The sequence below is a fragment of the Budorcas taxicolor genome, chromosome 9 (genome assembly GCF_023091745.1).
Source record: "Budorcas taxicolor isolate Tak-1 chromosome 9, Takin1.1, whole genome shotgun sequence".
NCBI classification, from domain to species: domain Eukaryota; kingdom Metazoa; phylum Chordata; class Mammalia; order Artiodactyla; family Bovidae; genus Budorcas; species Budorcas taxicolor.
The window spans coordinates 31,272,410-31,297,771 of NC_068918.1; the positions used below are offsets into that span (position 1 = coordinate 31,272,410).

General features: G+C 39.3%; 1 protein-coding gene across 1 annotated transcript in view; it reads left to right on the forward strand.

Annotated features, from left to right (window-relative positions):
• CDK19 (cyclin dependent kinase 19) overlaps nt 1–24,233 on the forward strand; it is a 169,358-nt gene extending 145,125 nt beyond the window's left edge. Inside the window, exons 5-13 of the mRNA XM_052645844.1 lie at nt 507–564; nt 5,178–5,309; nt 10,894–11,037; nt 11,207–11,276; nt 17,809–17,881; nt 18,258–18,355; nt 19,106–19,184; nt 19,797–20,057; nt 23,729–24,233. Of these exons, the coding sequence (XP_052501804.1) occupies nt 507–564; nt 5,178–5,309; nt 10,894–11,037; nt 11,207–11,276; nt 17,809–17,881; nt 18,258–18,355; nt 19,106–19,184; nt 19,797–20,057; nt 23,729–23,860 (1,047 nt within the window). The 3' untranslated portion in view covers nt 23,861–24,233. The remainder of the gene's footprint in view (nt 1–506; nt 565–5,177; nt 5,310–10,893; nt 11,038–11,206; nt 11,277–17,808; nt 17,882–18,257; nt 18,356–19,105; nt 19,185–19,796; nt 20,058–23,728) is intronic.
• The last annotated feature ends 1,129 nt before the right edge of the window (nt 24,234–25,362 follow it).

The window sequence follows — 25,362 nt, forward strand, 5'->3', positions numbered from 1 at the left end:
GAACTATAAGGTGTATGAATTTTAATGGAGTCTGTTGAATGTTGACCATGTTTTCCTACAGTAGTTTAGAACTATTTAGCAAGAAATATTCCACTTGACTCAGTTAAATGAAGGTAATTATCTTGTGGCTGGGACTTTATATAAAAATTTTCAACCACAAAAGGCCTTTGTTGTGGGCAGTAATAGAACAGCCTATAATTTGTAAAGGTTTAAAAATTATTACTAGTCATTACTTCTGAGGGGTAAATAGAAATGATAGCTTTAATTCCTTTGTGATTATTTGTATGATATAATTTTGAAAATAAGATGTTTCTATAGCAGGGATGTTTTTGGAAAGTTAGTGCTAACTTCAAGTATGTCAAATGCTTAATGTAGAGGGTACTTGCTATTCAATTATAGTTTTGATGAAAATCCAAAAGTGACATTTTCATATTATAAGAACTTTTTTCCATTTTAGAGCATGTCAAAAGAATATAGTAATTTGAATGCTCTATTTTTGTTTCTAGAAACCAGCAAATATCCTAGTAATGGGAGAAGGTCCTGAGAGGGGGAGAGTCAAAATAGGTAGGTAATTATTTCTAAAATACCTTATTAAGAAACTAAAGTGACTGCAAAGATGGTTTCCCTTTTTAATACTCTTTATTTTAAGGAATTTTAAAATTAATTCCTCATTCATAGACAAAATGTTGGGAAATGGAGATAGTTTATAAAATCCCTCAGATTCATTCCCAAAATAAGGTTCTATAATTCTAAGCTGAGGCAAGCAACAATTCATTCCTGTCCAAGACTCCAAGCATGTGTTTATGCTGCTGCTGTAGGCTACTGTTATAGTCACCCTAAACATAATCCCGTGAATCTTACTTTTGTCTCAGCTTTACCAAATGTTTCCCTGCATCCGTCCTTCCCACCCTGACCCTGACTTATACACACAGATCCTCCCAGACACCTCCCCTGCCCTCCCCTCTCCCTGCTGCATGTCTTGTGCCAGGTACCAGTGTATCTTCTCCAAATGAATATATATGTGTGTAGACTCTTACTTGCCAGTCTTAGATTAAGGCACTGGCAGAAGTCTTGTTTCTGTACTAAAAATTTCTCTGCAACCTTGGACGTTCTAAAACAAACTGGTATCATGTATACCTGTGACATATCTGGGGAGAAAAGAAGCTGAGCAATGCTTTATTCTAAATTTTTTTTATAATAGAACTTAAATTTATTCAATGTTCAGTGCTTTTAAGAAAGATTTTAGAGTACATTTTTATCAAGCTGCTTTCTTTGCTCTTCGAATTTATCGTGCTAGAAATGATCCAGAATTGTGCCAGCTTTGCCTGCTACAAATTCATTCTGACCTGCCCCAAGCAAGTGCACCCTGCTGCCTGGGCTTCTGCTGCTTCCGTTAATTCACTAGCCCAGTTCCTGAAGAAGCTGTTCTAAACCAGCTTTTCTTTCTTTAACCTCTACTCTGAGTTTGAGATTGAGTCATAAAAAAATTCTGTTGATGTTAATTAAGAACCGGGCGGCTGCTTTCTTTCCCTCTCATCCCCTTTCTACCCTTCCTCACTTGTTTCTCTCTCACCCTCACACTTTTATTGAGTACCAAGTTTTTGCTAGTCACTCGTGAAAGGGAAGTGAAGGATGGTCCTTCTGTGGGGGGGACGCTGAAATCGACACTTTGGTATGTCATCTCATTTGTTTTGCACAGCCACCCTCTGGTAGGTACTGCAGATAAGTAAAGCTGGATTTACAGAGGGGGCAGCTTACTCGGCCTTTCAAAGGAAGGACTTGAACTCCAAGTCTGGGGTCTCTTTCACTCCAAACGTTGCTGCCTAGTGATAGCAAAGCTATCTGGTATGACCTGACTGGCCACGTTTTGTCAGCACAGCTCTGCCTTTGAAACAGCCTCAGAGAAGGTGTGTCTCCTCAGTCCTATCCCGTGCCCTTCTAGCTTCTAAGTACCTTCCTGCTGTACTTTAGTCCTTCTAATTACAGTTTTTCCGTTCTTTCCTTCTCAAGTTTCTCCTCTTCACCTTTAAACACTCATAATCCAATTTTAACATAAAATTTTCTCATATCCATTTTGTTTTCTTTACCATTTGTTCAACTTTTTCCCCTTGTTCCTCTACTTCTAAAATCATTTACACATTGGTTTCACGTACCCTAATCTGTTATTATGTTATTATTTGTTTTCTGACATCAATTCTGTGCCTCTGTTGAAACTGCTGTCTATCTTCCTACGTCTAGTAGCCGGTGTTTAGTCTCCATTTTCCTTTTCTGCCTTGTCATTTGTTCTTCCAGCTAGTCGGGTGGTGTGAGTGTCTTTACTGTGGTCTCTGTGACATCATATAGTTCTATTTTTCTATTACTTTTGCTGTGACTTCTGAATTTTATTCATTCTTGTCTCTTATTCCTACTAATCTTGTTTCAAGACATCCTAGGCACTGGCTCGAGACATGGCCTTCCTGCACAGTTACTTCTTTAGGGAATTGATAAGTTGTGGCCTTAAGATCTTGGGTTTTATGAAAATGACGCGATGCTCTGGATCTCAAATTCTGTTCTCTCACTCTGACTCTCTATTTGGATGCCTTGCTGGCAACCTATATTCCATTAATTCCAAACCAAATTCATCATCCTCATCTTAGGCTCTCCAATGCTGTCATCACATTTATCCCAGTAAATTTATCTTCTCCTTAGTCTCCCAAGTAGCTCTGCTACTCAACATGAATTCTGTATTCTAGCCAGGCCAGTTAGTTGCCTTATTGTTAAGAATTTAGGATTATAATTCTATCCAAGATTAGAGAGAAAGTCAGGGTTAAAAGTAAACAGCAGTTAGTATTACAGATCTAGTGAACAGTTACAGTTAACCTAGTTGATTAAATTGTTTTTATATTTTAATAGCACATTATTTTTTTAAAAAAACCAGTAATGCTTTGATATCTATGCTTAACACTTAAATATAGTTCTTTTTGGATTGAAAGAAAAAGCATAGTTGACTGAAAAACACATGGTGCCCTTCCCTGTATCAGAGGCTTCCGCTCCCAGCATCTGAGACTTGCGGGCCTTTCCTAAAATGCTTGTTGCCTTCTTTACTGTCCACAGTGGTTCCTCCTTCAGAATCCAGCTCAAGTTCCACTTTCCACTTAGTCCACTTCTGCAAATGTTTATCAAACATTGTTCCAGATAAAACCATGGAGACATAACCTCTTCCTGCAAGGGACTTTGAGTCTAATAGAGACCAGTAGCAACTTGCCTTTTAGTCTTGCAGTGCTTACCCTTTTCATCTGCTCCATATATTTTGTCATCTCACCCTTATGTAAGCTCCTTGAATGTAGACATCGCCTGCTGCTGCTTTTCTGTCATTTGATACTAATCAGCACCCACACCACAATTTTACTACCTCTGTTGAACTGAATAATTTAACTCATATCCAACTTTAGGAAAATAGGTGTTAGTAACATTTAGGCTAGTTACATTTTGTCTAAATTAGTAATCATTTGAAAACTGGTTTGAAATTCCTTTGAAGTTCATACAATAGATGGGAATTATTTTTAAGAGTATTGTTTCTCTGGGCTTGATTTCATTTTCCAGTGAATTGATGTGGCTTACATAAAGCTAAGAAGGTAGAGAATAAGGGGAGAAATATTGGCTTTAGCCTTTACTTAAAAATAGAATGCTTTTCAATGGAGGGAAGAGTATTCCATCATATTACTTTGCCATCAACAACAATCAGCATCTGTTCAATATATAAAGCAGTGCTTTGAGGTAGGTGTAATATTGGTAAGACTGGTTTTGACTATTTTTGTTTGCTGTAGGGAAATTTGGTTTAAAAAGTGTAGGCATCAGCACAGGCATCCTTGGATAGCTTTATTTTTTAAGGCCTATGTTCCCCAAAGCGTTCTCAGAAAGTCTTGTAAATTATTCAAACTCTAAAGAAATAAAATCACTGTAAATTAAAAGTTTAATGCATATCATAGCCTATTGGTTTTAGATTAAATGATACTCTATAGTTGCAACTTTAATGTACTACTTGTGCATTGTGTAGTATACTAGGGACCATTATATAATCAAAATATATTGTATGTTTTACCTATTTCAGATTATAGAGGCTTATCTTTGTGATTTTTTTTTTACCTTTGTGACATGCAATTTTCAGATGTATAGTCTATTGTATATCGGATCCATGGTTAAGAACATAGCTGCTAAATTATAACATGGTTTTTGCTTGGGTACTGGCATTTTTACTTCCTATCCCTGTGACTTAGGGCAAGTCATTGAACTACTTTGGGCCTTAGATTCTTCATCACAGAAGTGTGGGTAGGGGGAGAATACTTATTAAACCAGCATTCTTATAAGGATTAGATGAAGCGATAGATGATGTGTATGAAAATCATTTGTAAGCTCTGAAATGCTTTATAGATATAAGGTATATGTTCTTTGGGAAATCTTAAGAAAATTAGATAGTGGCCAGTACATTATTATATCAATAGTAATAATCTTTTTACTACTTTTGTATACTTCTAATATTTAAATTAGTTAGCTTTGGTATAGAGCTTTGTTAAATGCTGAGTTGTAACAAATTCTCTTACGTATTCTACATATGTTCTTGAAAACATGTATGTGATGTTCTGGTAACAACAGCTTACCAGAAAAAAGTCACCCCAGTTTATAGCATGCACTGTTCTTTGTGGTGTAAATACTCCCACCATAGCCAATTTCAAGCCACAAACATGACATTACTGAACACCGTGGTGGGAAGATACTTAGATCAGCTCTCCTGAGTCCATAAAAGCCAACTCTGGCACAGGTTGAACTAAGATAGACTCAAGATTGTAGATATATAGGCATACAGAAGTCATAATCATGAAAACTTTTAGACTTTATTTTAAAAACATATACAAATATTATTCTGTCTCTGAAAGCCAGGAATCTGGAATCAGACCTGGATTTTTATTCTGATTCTATACCTACTAGTTCTATGACTTTGGACAAGTCAGAATATCTCTAAACCTCAGTCTCTTCATTAGTAAAATAGCACAATCACTGTATCTCCCTCAGAAGGGGAGATCTGGTGCTGGCACAGACCACTGGTTGAAAAGCATTGCTTTGTAAGGTTAGTGGCTGTTGTCATCATGGTTATAATGTCATGCCACACTGAGTTCTTATTAATTGATTTTATTTTTTAGCTGACATGGGTTTTGCCAGATTATTCAATTCTCCTCTAAAGCCACTAGCAGATTTGGATCCTGTAGTTGTGACTTTCTGGTATCGGGCTCCAGAACTTTTGCTTGGTGCAAGGCATTACACAAAGGCCATTGGTAAGTTAGGGTGAAATGATTTACTTATAATTGGTAAGTATTATATCATTATTGTATGATACTGCATTTATGATAAATGCTAAATGGTATAATAAAGCTGCTTTGTAAAAGTCACTTTATATAGCTTTGTAAAAGTTCCTGTTGTCATCTATATGCCCAGATTTTATACTCTAGTAGCTCTGGATTTTCAGCTATTTAGGAGAATATGATTCTTTTTTAAAAAAAGAAAGCATTTTCTTTTTTGAATTATTTATTTTTAATTGGAGGATAATTGCTTTACAACGTTGTGTTGGTTTGTTCTGTGCAACAGTGTGAATCAGCCATCAGTATACATGTATCTCCTCTCTCTTGGGCCTGCAAGGAAGCATTTGCTTTCAGAGAATAGAAGTGTCTGATCTTGTTGAGTTGCATAGAAATGATAAAATGCAGATTTTGTTTTGCACCTACCTACTACTGATCAGAAGAACTGGAGAGAGGTTTAGAATTTTCATCACAAAAACAGAAAAACTGATGTAGTTATTGGAGGGAGCCCCTGCTATTTGGGAAGAAGTTAATCAGTCAGTCCTTTCCTAAGCAAGAAACAATATGACTAATCCTTCTCTCTTGCCATTATAGTTATCAGAATGGCAGTTTCTCCATTATAGGAAATAGAACCTGGGTAGACTAGCTGTGCTCAGCATCTTGCCATCTCACCAAGCGTAAATGCTGAACAAGAAAACCTGTTAAAAACACAATCTGTGGGATTTAAAGTCTGCTTCAGAACAGAGGCATCAGAGATTTCGCTGCCTGGCCCTGTAGTGTCCTCAGAGGGCCCAGCTGCCAACTGAGGGAGTTGGGAAGAGAAAGCTGCCCTCAAACCTAGGTACTGCTTTAAAGGAGGTGAAAGGAGAAGACAGGGAGGGAGGAAGTGGGGCCATTAATGTGAAGGCCTAGTTCTGTAAAGTACCTACATTTTGCTCACTGTGTTTCTTTAAAGTTTCCTTTTCTTGAATTCTGTTTACTTGTATTAGACTAATTTTGACTGCATTTAGCTGCTTTGGTCAAGTTCTATTTGATAAAGACATTTAAATTATAAAATTATTAAAAATCCTTTCTCTGTTAAGCTTATGAAAAATCTGAAAAGAACTATCAGAGTTATCAAGGAAGTTCTCACATTTGAAGAGATCAGACTCATAATTAACCTCTTCATGGGTAGAAGTGGAAACAAAAATTAAAATATAGTAATGTCCTCATTCGTCAGGAGGTGTGACTTCTGCAAAACTTAGATACCCAGAACACATTTATACTTCCTTTGTCTAGGGATTGAGACACTAGCACAGTGTGGAATATTGTAATTCTTCGTAAGTACTGCTGAAGGATTTTGTTAAATTAGTGAAAAAGGCTATGAATGGCTACAGCACCATAAGGAAAACCATATGTGTTTGATAGTAGAGGCATGTGAACTGACCTCAGACCCATCCCCTGGCAGCTGAGCCTGTAGTAATAAGACCCCTGACCAGAGGCTGTCACCGTTAGCAGCCAAGGGCAGTGGCAGCTGTCTGTGAAGGTGGGAGAACTTTTTTTGATATGAAAAGTAAATGGAAGGGATAGAGCAGGGGTCCCCAACCTCTGGGCTGTGGACTGGTACCTCCTGTCAGATCAGTGGTGGCATTAGATTAGAAATAAAGCAAGCCAGAAAGAAAAACACCAATACAGTATAATAATGCATATATATGGAATTTAGAAAGATGGTAACGATAACCCTGTATGTGAGACAGCAAAAGAGACACAGATGTATAGAACGGTCTTTTGGACTCTGTGGGAGAGGGCGAGAGTGGGATGATTTGGGAGAATGGCATTGAAACATGTATATTATCATATGTGAAACGAATCGCCAGTCCAGGTTTGATGGCATGAGACAGGATGCTCGGGGCTGTGCACTGGGATGACCCAGAGGGATGGGATGGGGAGGGAGGTGGGAGGGGGGCTCAGGATGGGGAACACATGTACACCCTTGGCGGATTCATGTCAGTGTATGACAAAATCAATACAATATTGTAAAGTAATTAGCCTCCAATTAAAATAAATAAATTTATATTTTAAAAAAAGAAAGTGCATAATAAATGTAATGCGCTTGGATTAGCCCACCCCCTGCCCCTGCCCAACCTCCAGTCCATGGAAAAATCATCTTCCACAAAACTGGTCCCTGGTGCCAAAAAGGTTGGGGACCGCTGGGAGAGAGCGGTTCTTAGAATAAGCCTGACTCTGTTTCCATTCCAGTGGGTGCACTGAGGGGCTTTATTTTTGAGACGTTTAGCATTATGGTTGCTTCTTCTGGTATTAGTTCTCTCTCTCTTGAGAACAATAAAATCTAGACAATCTCAGAAGGTACCAGAGGCTAGGAAGGGGCCAAAAGTTAAGACAGAGAAAAGGGGAGTGCTAGCTGGGAGCAACAGTTGGTGCTTTAGAACAGGACTGGTGGTGAGGTAACCCCGGGCACAGGGTGGAAGTACAGGATGTGCTAACAGCAGAACCTCCTGGACGCTGGGCTCTTACCTAGCACTGTGCAGTCTATGTCAGAAGGGAGATTCCAGGAGGAAAAGGAAGACTCAGCCAGAAACCTTGTTAAACAAAATGACGCCCCACCAAAGACTGTCTCACTCTCAGAGATTCTTAGCAGACCCACGGCCTGTGTTTAACATGTACCTCGGGTGATTCTGTTGTGTGTGGTCCCCACGCTTTGAGAAGCATAGTTTTATGAATATTTTCTGATTAACTGCTCTACTGTCGTAATAAAAAATAGATGTGTGTTTTGGAAATCAGGGTGATTGGGTATGAACTGGAAACCAACTATATATATTTCTTATTTCCTCAGGGTAAGGACAACTGAAATTGAATTTTAACCAGCTCAGTAAAAATGAGACTTAGCAATTAAAGATAAAAACCTAATCAGTGATTTCTAATTTTAGTCATCTCAATTATTTATTCTGGATAGAAGTGAGGAAAAAAGAAAAGTAATACCCCCACATTGGTTAGCTTATAGATTCATAGCAGACATAAATACACAGTTACTCATTCTTAGAATTCCGTGTACCTGGTTCATATCAGAAATGAGTATTATTTCTATTCAGAGCATGTAAAAGAGAGTTTGATTTGGCATCAGTGAAAATTTATGAAATGAGATTTAGCCCAGGAGGTGAGTGGTGGTGGTTGTGGTATGTGTGAGAGAGAGAGACACACACACACATACACACACACACACGGGGAGTGGGGCAGGGGGAGGCAGGGAGGAGAGGGGAGAGGAAGAGGGAGAAAAGGGCAAGTCATTGATAAAGGAAAGAGCTGAGAAATGGCTATAGATGGTGCTGGAGCCAGATGATCATTTAAAATTAGATGCTAATATGAGGCCAGACACCCTAGAATTTAATACTGCCCGCTACATTGAGGTTCCTTCTCTTAGCAGTTCTTCAGGAAATCTAGATACAGGCCCCTGTCCTTGATTAGAGGACAAACCAGGAACTGTGTGGCCAGCAACATACAGTAGTTGTCTCCATTGACTGCATAGTAGAGGCAGCTGCAGGAAGACTTGGGACAGTCAGAGGCTGCCGTATCAGGGCCAAGGGGACAGCCAGCGTGACATGGCAGAGAAGAAATGGCAAAGTAGACACTGAACAGTATTATTAGTCAGCTCTTTAGTGATGGATCTTCATGATGAGGATGATGAAGTTGTATTTTATAGCCTCTTAGATGGCAGGTAATAACGTAATAAAAATGGCTACTGAAAGGATATGTTCCCATTATCCAGAAGGCTAACTTGTGTGGAAGGAAACCATCCCTGAATGGAGTCAGATACAGGAGACATTACTATATATTTTTTTCATTTAGTAATTTATGAAATGGCGTCCCAAGAGTAATTTTACCTGATAGCTTGTCTACAGAATGTGATTCCTATGTTTAGAAGACTTGTAAACACTGTACTTTTCTATGCTGTCCCATAGTCTGTGTGTTATTAACTTTAAAAATACTAAGTGGCATTAAGTGGGCAAGTATGAATATACATCTCACAAAAATTAATTTGCATGTACATATGGCAAAGCATTATAAATATTACAGTCTTAGAATCTAGATTAAAACTGTATTATAGTTTTTCGATCTGTAAAATCCAAGTAGAATCATCTTTAACTGGTTATTTGAAGTAGTTAATAAAACTCTGAAAGATGCCTCAGTTTATCTTGGCATGGTGGAGCTGGGGCAGCATCTAAGTGAGTATGTTCAGATCACTTCTCTTTACTGGTGTCACGCAATGCTTGTATATACTTGTATTTATCAGCTTCTAGAAATGGCAACCCACTTCAGTATTCTTGCCTCGAGAATCCTGTGGACAGAGGAGCCTGGTGGGCTGTTGTCCATAGGGTCACACAGAGTCGGACACGACTGAAGCGACTTAGCATGCATGCATGCGTTGGAGAAGGAAATGGCAACCCACTCCTGTATTCTTGCCTGGAAGAATCTCAGGGATGGAGGAGCCTGGTGGGCGGCCGTCTGTGGGGTTGCACAGAGTCGGACATGACTGAAGCGACTTAGCAACAGCAGACCTTACCACTTCTTGAAAACACTGAAGCTGGTATCTTTCAGACAAAAGTTGAGTTTTTCCAAATTATTTTGTGTAATCTGTACTGTTTAGACTGACAACTCAAAAATTCTAGTCATTATGTATTTGATTGCTTTAAAGAAACATATCACTGTACCTGATCATGATATTATTTTATTCTATCACATCTTGAGTGTTACACCTTGTTTTAGATTATCAATTGAATGCTTCAGCAATTAAATTACTAATAGTGGTTAGAAAGGCTTTTGCCTGAATGTAAAGAAAATTCATTGTTTGCTAAGTTGAGTTCCCCAAGTTTATCTTGATCAGGAAATTTACAAGTAAATGTTTTTTATTTGACTTTCAGTCTGTTATGTGATGGTATAGCTGTGCCGTGTTCAGTGCTCAGTCGTGTCTAACTCTGCGACCCCATAGACTGTAGCCCTCCAGGCTCCTCTGCCCATGGGGATTCTGCAGGCAAGAATACTGGAATGTGTTGCCATGCCCTCCTCCAGGAGATCTTTCCAACCCAGGGATCAAACCCAGGTCTCCCACATTGCAGGCAGATTCTTTACTGTCTGAGCCACCAGAGAAGCCCAATGATATAGCTATTTCATATCATATATATATATGTTTTCTTAATATACTTACTGTATTCACTAAAAAGGTTTTTAAAATTTATTTGGGCAATTCTTTTCTTTTTAAAGTTATACTTAATATGCAGTATTATGTTAAGGTATATGACATATATAATTTTTATACATTACAAAATAATCATCACAGTAAGTCTAGTTACCATCTGTCACCATTGTAAAGTTATTACAATACCATTGACTTTATTCCCTTTGTGTATGTTTCATCCCTGTAACATCCTTGGAAGTTTGTACCTCTTAAGCTCTTTTACCTATTTCATCCATCTGCCTACCTTGAAAAATTTTTTTATATGTAGGTTGTGATTATACCAAGAAATTATAACCAAAGAAATATAATAAATATGTTTTTCTTCCTTCATAGATATATGGGCAATAGGTTGCATATTTGCTGAACTGTTGACTTCAGAACCTATTTTTCACTGTCGTCAGGAAGATATAAAAACAAGCAATCCTTTTCATCATGATCAACTAGACCGAATATTTAGTGTCATGGGATTTCCTGCAGGTAATTTATTTTTTTTTCAAAATAATACTTGAGTCATATTTCAAAAACATTCTTTTTGAAAAGGATATTTTAAGTATTTCTATGTATATTTTTAAGCTAAAATAACTAGATTTCTGATAAGTAACATTATTTCCTGTAACAACATTCAGTATTTTTTTTTTTGCCTAAGATAAAGACTGGGAAGATATTAGAAAGATGCCAGAATACCCAACACTTCAGAAAGACTTTAGAAGAACAACGTAAGTAATACCATATTACATACAAGTAACATCCAGTGGGAATATTTAAGTGAATCCTTTTAAAAACCAGATAGATTATTGTTTAAACCAGAAACTTAGATGTTAGTATATTAATTATGTTTATGATTTAAAGAAGATATTTCAAATGTTGTTAATGTATATGCCAGGCTTAGGCAAATATTTATTTAAAAACTTTTAAGAATTTAGGGGTCAATAGATAGTTTAAAAGTCTCTTCTGGTCAGCTTGGAAAGGGGCTCAGTTCAATGGCAGTTCCGTCTCTATCTGTGTCGTGAGTTGTGTCTGAAATGCTGGGCTAAGCAGCCAGTAAGGGCGGCAGGAGGAAGAACACATGGCTAAGATCTGAGGAAAACTAACTGGTGGGGATGTGGATGCTGAGTGGGAATGAGAGGAGTTTGTTATAAATACGTGCATCTAGAGGAGAAGGTGGAAGAGAGTCTCTTTTGGGAAATGTAACAGAGAAATTTCAGGACAGGAATGGCTTGTAGGAACAAAAGCAGACCTCATAAAGCAGCAGCAAATGGCACTGATCATTTTGGGCCTCTCTTTCACACAGTCCTAGGTAGGGGTCCTTGCCTCCTTGCAGCTCCTAAACAGAGCGCTGACATTGCTCAGGTGTCTGAATTGGGCTCTCTTCTCACCCTAGACATTTCCCTAGACAGTCTCTGTGATTTTGATGGCTACAGCGCACCATCAGTTATGCTGATGGTTCCCAATTTATACATTCTACTCCGATTTCCTTTCCAAGTTTCAGACCCTTGTATCTAACTGCTTTTTGGAATCCCAAATTGAGTGTCCCATAAATACTTCAAAATAGGTGTCCCAAACTGAGCTCATCATCTGTCCTCCTAAACTTTTCCTCCCACTGTATTTCTTATCTTAGGAAATGGCTCCATGATTTACCTAATTGTTCAGGCTAAAGACCTTAAAGATGTCCCTAATCCTTCTTCTCTCTCACTGTCTTCCATTTTATCCCCTAGTGTCCAAACGATTAGCAAATCTAGTAAATTCTTTGTTTCAATACCCTTCAGATCTCTGTATTTCTCTCCATCTGCCCTGCCACTATTATAGGCCAGGCCTCTACCCTCTCTCTCTCCTGGGATCCTGCATTGGCCTCATAAGTGGTATTTCTACCCTCAGTTTTCATTCTGACTCACTGCCTGTTCTGCAGTCATCGCTAAAGGCACATCTGAACATGTCAGTCTTCACGCTGCTCTCAGTTTTTAAATATGGCTTACAAAAGCCTGGGCATCTACATCACCAAATTTATCTCCTAAACCTCTGTCCACTTTGTACTCTGTGGGCTGCACCTCATTAATTTCTTTAAGATCCTCAAAACCCCTGAGCGTTCCTGGACCCCTGGATTTTTACACATGCTGTTCCCTCAGTCTGGGACGTATTGATACCATCCTCCCACCCATTTCATCAGATAACTCCTGCTTATCCTTTCTATCCTGAGGAGGTCTCCCCTTGTCCTTCTAGTCAGATGCTTCCCCTCTGCAGTCCGGTGGCATATCCTGAGCTGCTTCTCTCAGCACACATCACTTTGCTCGACAGTTGGCTTTTGAACACTTATCTGCCTTTCCCTCTAGAATATGGATCGTGCCTATTTTATACACCATTATAGGCATCTCCAGGGCCTACTATATAGTGTGTGTTCATTAGTTACTTGTCAAATGGGTATTAAATGAAAGTGGTTCAAGTAATTGAAGATAAGCTGGTAATATAACAGAGAAAATTAATTAAGACACAACATTTTATCTTAGTATTTAAAGGAAGAGTTTTACATAAAATGATAGTATTTACAATAACCAGAAATAATAGGAGAGAAATTTAGAAAGATAAATGAAATTTAGTAAAAAAGTAACAGAAAAAGTTCAGAGATAAGAGCCCATACTTTCTAAGCAAACAATTTTATCCACATAAAAGCTGCCTGCTAATACATAACACAAAAAGGAATTTATTAAAAATTAGCTAAATATAATCCAGTTTACATACAAGTCACTAAAGTATAATAAAAAATTCCAGATAATATTATTACAAATGACATTAAAAAGTAAACAAATAACTTGTTTTCATTATATCAGATAAAAAGAACCAAAAAAATTACTCTTGATGTGAACTGTGAAGGGTAACAATAGAATTTTTTCTGTAATCTTTCCAAAGTGTCAGCTCTTGTTAGCTCATTAGAAGGCAAGGTGAGAGAGAATTAAAAGGAAATAAATAAGTTGACTTTAAAAAATTCAATGTTTGAATAAACATGCTGACAAAATGCTTTATAATGTATATAGAGAGTTTTAAAATTGTTCAGCTCCTAAATTGTAGTAAATCTAGAAGAGGATAATACAGAAAATGACAATTTACCCTATTTGTAACACTACAAAAAATAAGAAACCACAATGGGAATCTAGCAATAGGATTTTTCAACTTCAAGACCTTTTACATTATGATAGACACAACCTTAGAATCTAGAGTTAACTCAAGAAATCAGTTGATTCAACATAAAAACCAAAACTATGTTGACAGACTCCATTTCTACATAAACCTTAAAGTTTCATTTAACCATCACTAAACTTAATGGTTACCTTGCCCAAAAAGTATTCCTGGTATTGGAGGTAAATAATTTTTAAGTTAATATACATGGCAAAGATTTTGTTAAAAATACCTGGTGTTGGTAAGTGTATAATAAAATGGGCATTCTTACTTATACCTACTGGGGAGAATGAATGCTTCTCAGACATTATGTCTGTGGAATCTCAGACATTCCACAGACCACCTGGAGACCTTGTTAAAGATGCAGATTCTGATTCAGAATCTGGAATAGGGCCTGAGTACCTGCACAGAATGGTCTCTGTTTGTTTCCAAGGCAAACTATTCAATATCACAGTAATCCAAGTCTATGCCCCAACCAGTAACACTGAAGAAGCTGAAGTTGAACGGTTCCATGAAGACCTACAAGACCTTTTAGAACTCATACCCAAAAAAGATGTCCTTTTCATTATAGGGGACTGGAATGCAAAAACAGGAAGTCAACAAATACCTGGAGTAACAGGCAGATTTGGCCTTGGAATATGAAATGAAGCAGGGCAAAGGCTAATAGCGTTTTGCCAAGAGAACACACTGGTCATAGCAAACACCCTCTTCCAACAACACAAGAGAAGACTCTACACATGGACATCACCAGATGGTCAACACCAAAATCAGACTGATTATATTCTTTGCAGCCAAAGATGGAGAAGCTCTATACAGTCAGCAGAAACAAGATCAGGAGCTGACTGTGGCTCAGATCATGAACTCCTTATTGCCAAATTCAGACTCAAATTGAAGAAAGTAGGGAAGACCACTAGACCATTCAGGTATGACCTAAATCAAATCCCTTACGATTATACAGTGGAAGTGAGAAATAGATTTTAGGGCCTAGATCTGATAGATAGAGTGCCTGATGAACTATGGACGGAGGTTCCTGACAATGTACAGGAGACAGGGATCAAGACCATCCCCATGGAAAAGAAATGCAAAAAAGCAAAATGGCTGTCTGGGGAGGCCTTACAAATAGCTGTGAAAAGAAGAGAAGCAAAAAGCAAAGGAGAAAAGGAAAGATATAAGCATCTGAATGCAGAGTTCCAAAGAACACCAAGGAGAGATAAGCAAGCCTTCCTCAGTGATCAGTGCAAAGAAATAGAGGAAAAGAACAGAATGAGAAAGACTAGAGATCTCTTCAAGAAAATTAGATACCAAGGGAACATTTCATGCAAAGATGGGCTTGATAAAGGACAGAAATGGTCTGGACCTAACAGAAGCAGAAGATATTAAGAAGAGGTGGCAAGAATACACAGACGAACGGTACAAAAAAAGATCTTCAAGACCAAGATAATCACGATGGTGTGATCACTCACCTAGAGCCAGACATCCTGGAATGTGAAGTCAAGTGGGCCTTAGAAAGCATCACTACGAACAAAACTAGTGGAGGTGATGGAATTCCAGTTGAGCTATTTCAAATCCTGAAAGACGATGCTGTGAAAGTGCTGCACTCAATATGCCAGCAAATTTGGAAGACTCAGCAGTGGCCACAGGACTGGAAAAGGTCAGTTTTCATTCCAATCCCAAAGAAAGGCAATGCCAAAGAATGCTCAAACTACCACACAGTTGCACTCATCTCACATGCTAGTAAAGTAATGCTCAAAATTCTCCAAGCCAGGCTTCAGCAATACGTGAACCGTGAGCTTCCAGATGTTCAAGCTCGTTTTAGAAAAGGCAGAGGAACTAGAGATCAAATTGCCAACATCCACTGGATCATGGAAAAAGCAAGAGAGTTCCAGAAAAACATTTATTTCTGCTTCATTGACTATGCCAAAGCCTTTGACCATGTGGATCACAAGAAACTGTGGAAAATTCTGAAAGAGATGGGAATACCAGACCACCTGCCCTGCCTCTTGAGAAACCTATATGAAGGTCTGGAAGCAACAGTTAGAACTGGACATGGAACAACAGACTGGTTCCAAATAGGAAAAGGAGTATGTCAAGGTTGTATATTGTCACCCTGCTTATTTAACTTCTTTGCAGAGTACATCATGAGAAACGCTGGACTGGAAGAAACACAAGCTGGAATCAAGATTGCCAGAAGAAATGTCAATAACCTCAGATACGCAGATGATACCACCTTTATGACAGAAAGTGAAGAGGAACTAAAAAGCCTCTTGATGAAAGTGAAAGAGGAGAGTGAAAAAGTTGGCTTCAAGCTCAACATTCAGAAAACGAAGATCATGGCATCCGGTCCCATCACTTCATGGGAAATAGATGGGGAAACAGTGGAAACAGTGTCAGACTTTATCTTTTTTGGGCTCCAAAATCACTGCAGATTGTGACTGCAGCCATGAAATTAAAAGACGCTTACTCCTTGGAAGAAAAGTTATGACCAACCTAGACAGCATATTGAAAAGCAGAGACATTACTTTGCCAACAAAGGTCCATCTAGTCAAGGCTATGGTTTTTCCAGTGGTCATGTATGGATATGAGAGTAGGACTGTGAAGACGGCTGAGCGCCAAAGAATCGATGCGTTTGAACTGTGGTGTTGGAGAAGACTCTTGAGAGTCCCTTGGACTGCAAGGAGATCCAACCAGTCCTTTCTGAAGGAGATCAGCCCTTGGATTTCTTTGGAAGGAATGATGCTAAAGCTGAAACTCCAGTACTTTGGCCACCTCATGAGAAGAGTTGACTCATTGGAAAAGACTCTGATGCTGGGAAGGATTGGGGGCAGGAAGAGAAGGGGACGACAGAGGATGAGATGGCTGGATGGCATCACTGACTCAATGGACGTGAGTCTGAGTAAACTCCGGGAGTTGATGATGAACAGGGAGGCCTGGCGTGCTGCGATTCATGGGGTCGCAAAGAGTCGGACACAACTGAGCGACTGAACTGAACTGAACTGAACTGAACCTGCATGCCTAGTGCAGGCTTTCCGGTGCCCATGCTACTGGTCTGAGGGCCAGGTTCATGTAGCAAGTTCTAGAGCACACACAAAAGGCTTTGGCATGTACTTACCCTTTGACTTAATAAATCTAAGACTTTATCCTGAAAAAGCATCAAAGCAGCCACACATAGCTAAGATGAGGCACCTAGTTAGAGGTTAACTAACTGCCCAAAATCGCACAACTGGTAAATGACTGAGTCAGGGTCTGGGAGGGGCCTCTGATTCTCACCTGCCATGCAGTCCTGTCCCCCTGAATGTGTACCAGATTTAGGATCTGTACTTTCTAAGTGTTGTGAAACAAGTGTCATTAGTAACAGTAGAAAATGTTCAACCAGTACAAATAAAAAGCTTAAAGAGCGTTTGGCAAGAGAAAACGCTTATAAAACAACATTAAGGACACCTTATATATACTATGATTCCAATTTTATTAAAACAAATACTTTTTTGTGTGTATATATATGTATGCACAGAAGAAATGCCAAAGGAAAATTATCAAATCTTGATAAGAGTTTTTAAAATTGCTCCCTAGCTTATGAGTGTTTTCAAATTTTTCTTATATTCTCTAAATTTTTTACCATAAACATATATTACCTGTTTCTTGACCTTTTAAATTTGAAATATTTCATATGTAGGAAAGAATATACATAATGAAAATATGTAGTCTATTTAGAATAATAAAGTGAATACCCATTTACTCACCCCTCAGCCTGAGCAGTTGATATCCTGATATAGAATATGTACATAGGAAGGAATTGCTGGATCACAGGATAGTCACATTTTCAGCTCTAATGGTTAATGCATTATTATTTTCCAAAGTAATTCTAACAGTATAAACTCTTACATGCAGTGTGTGACAATTCTTATTTATTTTTTACACATTTACCAACATTTGGTTTTGTGTTCCTTTTTAATCAGAAAACAAAACAAAACAATGGCTTAAATGAATACATACCTCATAGGAAAACCAACCTTGGAACCTTCCATTAAAAGATGTCAATTGTGTGAATGTCCTCAATAGTGTGTGGATGTCATGTCTTTGCAGGTACGCCAACAGTAGCCTCATAAAGTACATGGAGAAACACAAGGTCAAGCCTGACAGCAAAGTATTCCTTTTGGTAGGTGCATCTCTCCAGAGTGGGAAGGTGATCCTTAGCACAGCTCTCACCCCACCCCACTTACTGTGAAATTGTCCCAGCTCTTCCTCCTCTTCAGGAAAAAAAGGAAACTGGTGGATGCTGGGGCAAAATTAAATCTTTTTCCTTTGAGATATCACCCTTGACTTTTAGCCTTGTTTCCAGTGGTTTACCAGTAGGAAAAAAAAAAATTCTAAAACGGCTTTACTGCTAATCATTTCTGTCAGTTTCACATAAATGTGTGCAGTGTATTAATAAACGGGCACTTGATGTTAATTCTGTTAGACATTAACACAGTCCAAACATTCACCTGGAAGCAGACTTTCCCGTGCTGTCAATTTCTTGTGTGTGATTCTAGCTTCAGAAACTCCTTACGATGGATCCAACCAAGAGAATTACCTCCGAGCAGGCTCTGCAGGATCCCTATTTTCAGGAGGACCCCTTGCCGACATTAGAGTATGTATCCTTCCTTTTCTGTGCACTTTGCTCCAGGTTGAAGGTGTGCGGTGGTGGCTAAAGGCAAGGGAAGCACTTGTTACTCGAGTCTTTTATTTCCTTGGTTAATACCACCTCGGGAAAAACTAGTCGAGAGGTCCTGTACTTTGAAACAGGCAAAGCTGTAAAGAGGTGTGAATGAAAACAAGTTTACGGAATGATCATTAGTCAGTTTTACAGACAAAAACTGAAGCTGAGAACAGATGGGACTTTTATTATAGATCGGTCAGCCAGCACAGTTTACACCAAACCAGTAGGGAACTGAGCTTTTAAAATTCTGTGTCTCTGCTGCGTTATTATACTTCTCCATTTCCCCATCCTTATTATACCCACAGATATAAATTGTGCTTGGACTTACTGATATTAGAGGTACAGCTTTTCTTGAGAAAAAAATTACTTTCATTGTTGAAGCAAATACACAGTCAGCTCTTTTTAGTGCTGATGAAGTTTGTGGGGAGAAATTTCTGTGTTACATGTCAACTAGCTAAACGCAGTTTTAAGATGTTATTGAAAGTGGCAGTTATACTAGTGTAAAACTTAGATGACGAATTGTTCTTTTCTTATTGCTGAAATTGTGTTGAGAGGCATACCAGCCACAGATGAAGAGTAGGAAATTTTAAAAAAAAAGTGGAATTTTAAATGCACAAGGTCAATCATATTATAGATTTTAGGTCATGACATGTATTTTTTTTTTCCTTCAATGATTTGTAGTGTGTTTGCTGGCTGCCAGATTCCATACCCCAAACGAGAATTCCTTAATGAAGATGAACCTGAAGAAAAAGGTGACAAGGTATAAATTGCACTTAGGGAAGGATAAATGTAGTAATTCCTATATGTTTAACTGCATTTTATTTAATTGTGTATTTACTTTATTGTAGATGTACTCTGCAGTTTGAAATATGCATTCACAGATAAATGAACTTCCTGATTTGTTTTACAGTCTACTTTATTCCCCGATTCTTGATGCTTGCCTTGGTTGGTTCAGTGCCACTGCCATCATTTTATGCAGGCTCCTTTTCAAGCATCACTCCATGCTTTGATTGTACTGACTCCTCCCCACACAGCCGTTCTTTCTCCAAATTGACTGAAAAGACTGTTAGAGCTATTTCAAGGAGTTGCTCTTTCCTCTGGGCCTGTGTCTTCAGTGGAATGTCTGTCCCTGACAGGGAGGATTACTCTGCAATCTAATGAACTTCAGAGAGCGAGTCCTCTTTGGGGCTCTGTACTCACCTTCGGGGGTGCTGTATTCCCTGGCTGCTCCCTTCTCCAGGCATGCCAGTCACTTTGGTGCCCCACATAGGTCTCTCCCCAGGTTGGCTGACAGTCTCACGTGCATATCCTACAATGACAGGCGTGATTTCGTTCCATACCAAGCTTGCCTTTGTTTTTCTCTTTTCATAAGAACCAGCAACAGCAGCAGAACCAACATCAGCAGCCCACAGCCCCTCCACAGCAGGCGGCTGCCCCCCCGCAGGCACCCCCACAGCAGCAGAACAGCACCCAGACCAACGGGACTGCAGGAGGTGCAGGGGCCGGGCCGGCCGGAGCAGGGCTGCAGCATAGCCAGGACTCCGGCCTTAACCAGGTGCCTCCCAACAAGAAACCGCGGCTGGGGCCTTCAGGCACAAACTCGGGCGGGCCTGTTATGCCCTCAGATTATCAGGTACTCCCCCTCAATGTTGTACTTTTTCATGTCGACATACTGTTAGAAAACAAAACTCAACTGAGCAAATTTTAAAAGGTCTCATTGGCTGTATTCAGTGATTCATGTATCAGGTAGCAGCTCATTTAGCATATAGAAGAAGGCTCTGAGGAGCTGTGCGAAATGAAAGGCTTCCGGACTTCTGTAGGTAGGAGGAGGTGGGACAGGATGTTGCTTTAGCAGAGAGCTGATCATGGCAGGCCAGGGCACCTTCCTCTGGGGACTGCAGGAGTCTACCAGGTAGATTACTTCTCAAGTGCTGAGTGGAGATTGCAGACTGACTGGGGAAGAGTACATTCCTGGGAGGGGCTGAAACTGCACTTAGGTTAGGTATTAAGTTTCAGTTTGGTTACATGGGCTTAACACAAATGACTCCATTTTGAGCCTGTTGTCTCTTTTTCTAGCAATACATTTTATGAAACGGTAAGTATACATACGGACTTTCCAGGTAGCTCAGTGGTAAAGAATCTGCTTGCCAAGCAAGAGATGCAGGTTCCATCCTTGGGTCGTGAAGATTCTCCTGAAGAAGGAAATGACAGCCTACTCCAGTATTCTTGCCGGGAAAATCCCATGAACAGAGGAGCTGGTGGGCTGCAGTCCATGGGGGTCACAAAGAGTCAGACAACTGAGTGGCTAGACAACAATACTTAAAATAGATCCTTTTAGAAATAAGCAGTGCTTAACTCTAAAGTTTGATTTTACAGTCCTAGTCTTTCTAGGGCATTATATGAAAATGAAGATTTTTGTCATTTCATGTAATTGCAAGATATTTTGTTTCTTGTTTATCTTATAACCCTGAGGAAGGAAGGTGAGGCAGGCAGCCCCTCCTCAACATTCCTCATTTTACCCTTCCAGCTGTCTGTCAGGTTTGGGTCTGAAAAAGACCCCTAGATAAGCAGTTGAAAGGGAGAGGAATGGTGCCTCACTGTGAACAAAGGAAGCAGCATACTTCAGAAGGATTTGCCATTACTGGGAGGAGATAATCAGTACATAGCCACATGGCAGAAGAGACAGGGACAAAGAGTTGTCGGGAATAACTGTTAAATCTCACAAGAAATAATTCCGAGACAAGAAAATACATTTGTTGAGATTCAAACAAACTACAAACTACAACTGTATTACCATTTAAGAAATTAAAGGAAGAAACCCTAAGGATTGATGTTTGGAGAGACAGGTAAAAATACGGGTGAAAACTGTAGGGAATCTTGGGGCGGGGGAGGGGGGGGGATGTTTTCAAGGTAGTAACAAACTTAAGATCTAAGAAGGGAAACAAAAGACTTTAAAAAAAGGTTTAGAACCACAGTCCTTCAGGGAACTGGTGGAGAAGGAGCACGTAGGAGAGAGATAATAGAAAACAAAACCACAGGCAACGAAGACATAAACTCACTGATTAGGAACTGGAAACCAGAGAAACGTTAACAAGAAAGACATAATAAATAGCTGTTTAAACTGGCTTTACATTTTGAATATCTCAACACAAATACTTTGAAAACTTCTCTTGGGAGATTCCCTGTAAGCAGCCATATAATAGCACTTCTACTGGTTCCAATTAAACTAATCAAGACATCAGTTTGGTCTGCAAAGCAGCTTGCTATTTGGGTAGCAGTCACGAACATATTTGAATTTTACTATAAAGTCAGTTTTCCCCCTAACGTTAGTTTATTCCTATTGTATTATATGAGCAACAAACCTTTATCATATACTAGCGCATCTTGGTGTCTCTGATTATGTTATATTAGACTGATTATAGTCAATCATGGACAGATTACTTAACTAAGTGTATTTACTCCTTTCAAATCTAGGAGTTCTTCAGATGTTTCTCTTTGTCTACACTGAGCTGTCTACTTAAAAATAAACTAGCATCGCTGTGACATGGATAGCTTTCTCAGCTAATTAGTTGGAAAGATTAGCATGAAGGGTGAGGATGAGAGACCTCTTTGCAGCTCTCATAGTATCAGCACTGCTGCTGCTGCTGCTAAGTCGCTTCAGTCATGTCCGACTGTGTGTGACCCCATAGATGGCAGCCCACCAGGCTCCTCTGTTCCTGCGATTCTCCAGGCAAGAATACTGGAGCGGGTTGCCATTTCCTTCTCCAATGCATGCATGCATGCTAAGTCATTTCAGTCGTGTCCGACTCTTTGTGAAGCTATGGACAACAACCCACCAGGCTCCTCTGTCCACGGGATTCTCTAGGCAAGAATACTGGAGTGGGTTGCCATTTCCTTCTCCCAGATTTGTTTTTTATCCAGTATGGAGGAGCTATTGTGCAGTCTAATCTGCTAAAGTAAAAGCAGTCATAGGCAGCCTAACAACTGTAGGCCTTGTGAACGGAAAGAACTTTTTTTTTCCCATAACTTACAATAAATGTTGTTAGGATTTGTCAAGGCTTCTTAGAACAATATGACCAAGAGTTGTGTAACAAAGGAAGGAATTAAGCGGCATTATTTTTAACCAAGACTATCTTATTGCCCTGTTTTCTTGGACCAGATGTTGCAAATCCAGTTTGGCTGCCTCTCGTGCACTGAGTGGGGCAGCCTTGCTGATTTGTAATTCATTAAACCCACCAATGCCACCTCAAGGTCATTTACATTTTAAACTTCAAGTAATAGCTTTATTGGGCTTCCCTGGTGGCTCAGACAGTAAAGAATCTGCCTGCAATGCAGGAGACCTGGGTTTGATCCCTTGGTTGGGAAGATCTCCTAGAAGAGGGCATGGCAACCCACTCCAGTACTCTTGCTTGGGAAATCCTATGGGCAGAGGAGCCTGGCGGGCTACAGTCCGTGGGGTCACAAAGAGTCAGATACGACTGAGCGACTAACACTTTCACAATAACTTTATTACATAGGATCTTGTCATGCTTTGCTCACAGGAAGAACCAGTCTTCTGGGCAGAGCCAAAGACACAGCTGCAGTTAACGCTTATAGTTAACCAAGCACTATATTCTATTTCTATAGATGAATTTTTCTTTTACGTTTTTTTTCATATTTGTTCTTGATACCATGAAGATGAATGTTTCATTTAAGGTAATAAAAATACACTGAATTGAAATACATTTGTCTCAGCCTTCTCGAGGGAATTTTCACATACAGTTTTTTTTTTAAAATTCTAAATGTTATCTGAAGCTGATTTAAAAAAAAAAAGCACCTATTTGCTGCTACCTTGTCTTGCTTTGTCAAGTAGGTGGTGCTGCTGAGGCTACTCTAGCCTCTACCTGAGGAAACTCTTTCCTAAAAACGATTTCTTAGTCACAGCTTTGTTATTTATAATGAGAAAATTAACAGCACATCAGTATACATTATGAACACCACTGGATCAAAATGCCAAATTGATTCTTCCTGTTTGCAAATCTCAGTTATGCAAAGAATCTCTAACCAGAATTAGTCAGCATCAATTTCCCCTCTACTTCTCATTGCCCGTGTGGCTTATCTTCCAAAGACATCCAGCCAGCTTTCGTGCATGCTAGCACAGTGGTAGCAGGCGATGATGTGAAATCAGCAAAACATACTGACACATGAAATTAGCTGTCAGCTACCATGGGTCAGAACCTACAGCTTCTGTGTCCTATTGTGGTGAACATCTTGAGCTGCTCTCGTACCCCATAGGTCATCCCCTTTTCCTGTTTCCTCTCCTAGCACTCCAGCTCGCGCCTGAATTACCAAAGCAGCGTCCAGGGATCCTCTCAGTCCCAGAGCACACTAGGCTATTCCTCCTCGTCTCAGCAGAGCGCACAGTACCACCCATCTCACCAGGCCCACCGCTACTGACCGGCCACAGCCCAGAGCACAGACTCCAGCAATATGATGTCTGCATTGAAGAGAACCAAAAATGCAAGCTCTGATGCTGCCAGCCACTTAGGAGGAAAACTATTTACGGAGCATTTTGCAAGACTGACTGACGTCTCTTCTTTAGTGACTTAAAGAAGATGTTTGTGAAGTTTCCCCAACAGCCTTTCCCTGCATGTGTCCCATTGAGACTTCTCTGATAAAGCGTCTGATCTAATCCCAGCACTTAACTTCTGTAACCTTCAGCATCTTGGGGAAGGATTTCCTGGTGCACCTTTCTCATGCTGTAGCAATCGCTATGATTTCTCTTTCCAGAGCTCTTTTATTAGGATTTTAATGTTTTAGAAACAAGACTCCAGTGGTATATAGTTTTATACTTCATGAACTGAGCTAGCAACACAGGTAGATATGCCCCTCTCACAGCACTGCGTGGTTTTCGCAGAATACAACTCTTTTGTTCATGGAAGTCTTAAACCGGAACTGTTACTGTCTCAAAGTACCTTACTATTGCATTTTTATTTATCTAGTTTCAGGGAAGGTCTAATAAAAAGACAAATGGTGGGACAGTGGGAACCTGCAACCAAAAACAGCCTAGATCTTTGCAGTTACTATGCTTTATGCTATGAAGAACTAAAACATGTGGTAATTTTTATATAATCCTTCATATGGAACTTAGTTCCCAGAATCATCTTATTCTGAATAGTATTCAGTAATTAAGAATGATAATTTTAAACTTCATGTAGCTTAAGTCTACTTTAAAAAGGGTTTTAAGAGCTTTGATGAAATACAGTCCTCTGGTGACCCACGCCAGAAAACTGGAGAGAGGATTAACTGCACTTGGGTTTCTGTAAGAGTAATGCTGATCACAGGATGTATTGCTTCCCTTTGAAGGAAAAGCTTTTCTTGTGTATTGTACATACAGCTGGCTTCTCTAAAGAACTGTTGGTTTCTTCACATCTGGGTCAGCTTGAGTAACTTTCTTACATAATCAAGGGTACTCAAATAGAAGCCTGCAGATTAATCTGCTTTTAAAACAAAAAGCAGTGTTCTCCATTCGTATTTGTGTTAGACATAGAGTGACTATTTTTAAAGCATGTTACAAGTTTAGGTTTTGTTCATGTTTCAAGTATGTATGATGTATGCATAATTTTGCTGTTATTACTGAAACTTAATTCTATCAAGAATCTTTTCATTGCACTGAATGCTTTCTTTTGCCCCTAGGAGAAAACGTAATAATTTTGTGCCTAAACTATGGGCAGATAGTATATGACTATATTATCTAAGTACATATTTACATTTCTATGATCTATGAATTAGAGGCTGAGTTTGCTCTTAGCCAGTGAGTTCTTTCTTAGCCAGCATAAGGAAGCTCCCCAGAGTCCCACAGAAATGAAAAGACTTAAGAGCTTCCATTGTAATGAAAGGGGCAAGAAATTTGTGTTCTTCTAAATGCTACTAGCAGCACCAGCCTTGTTTTAATGTTT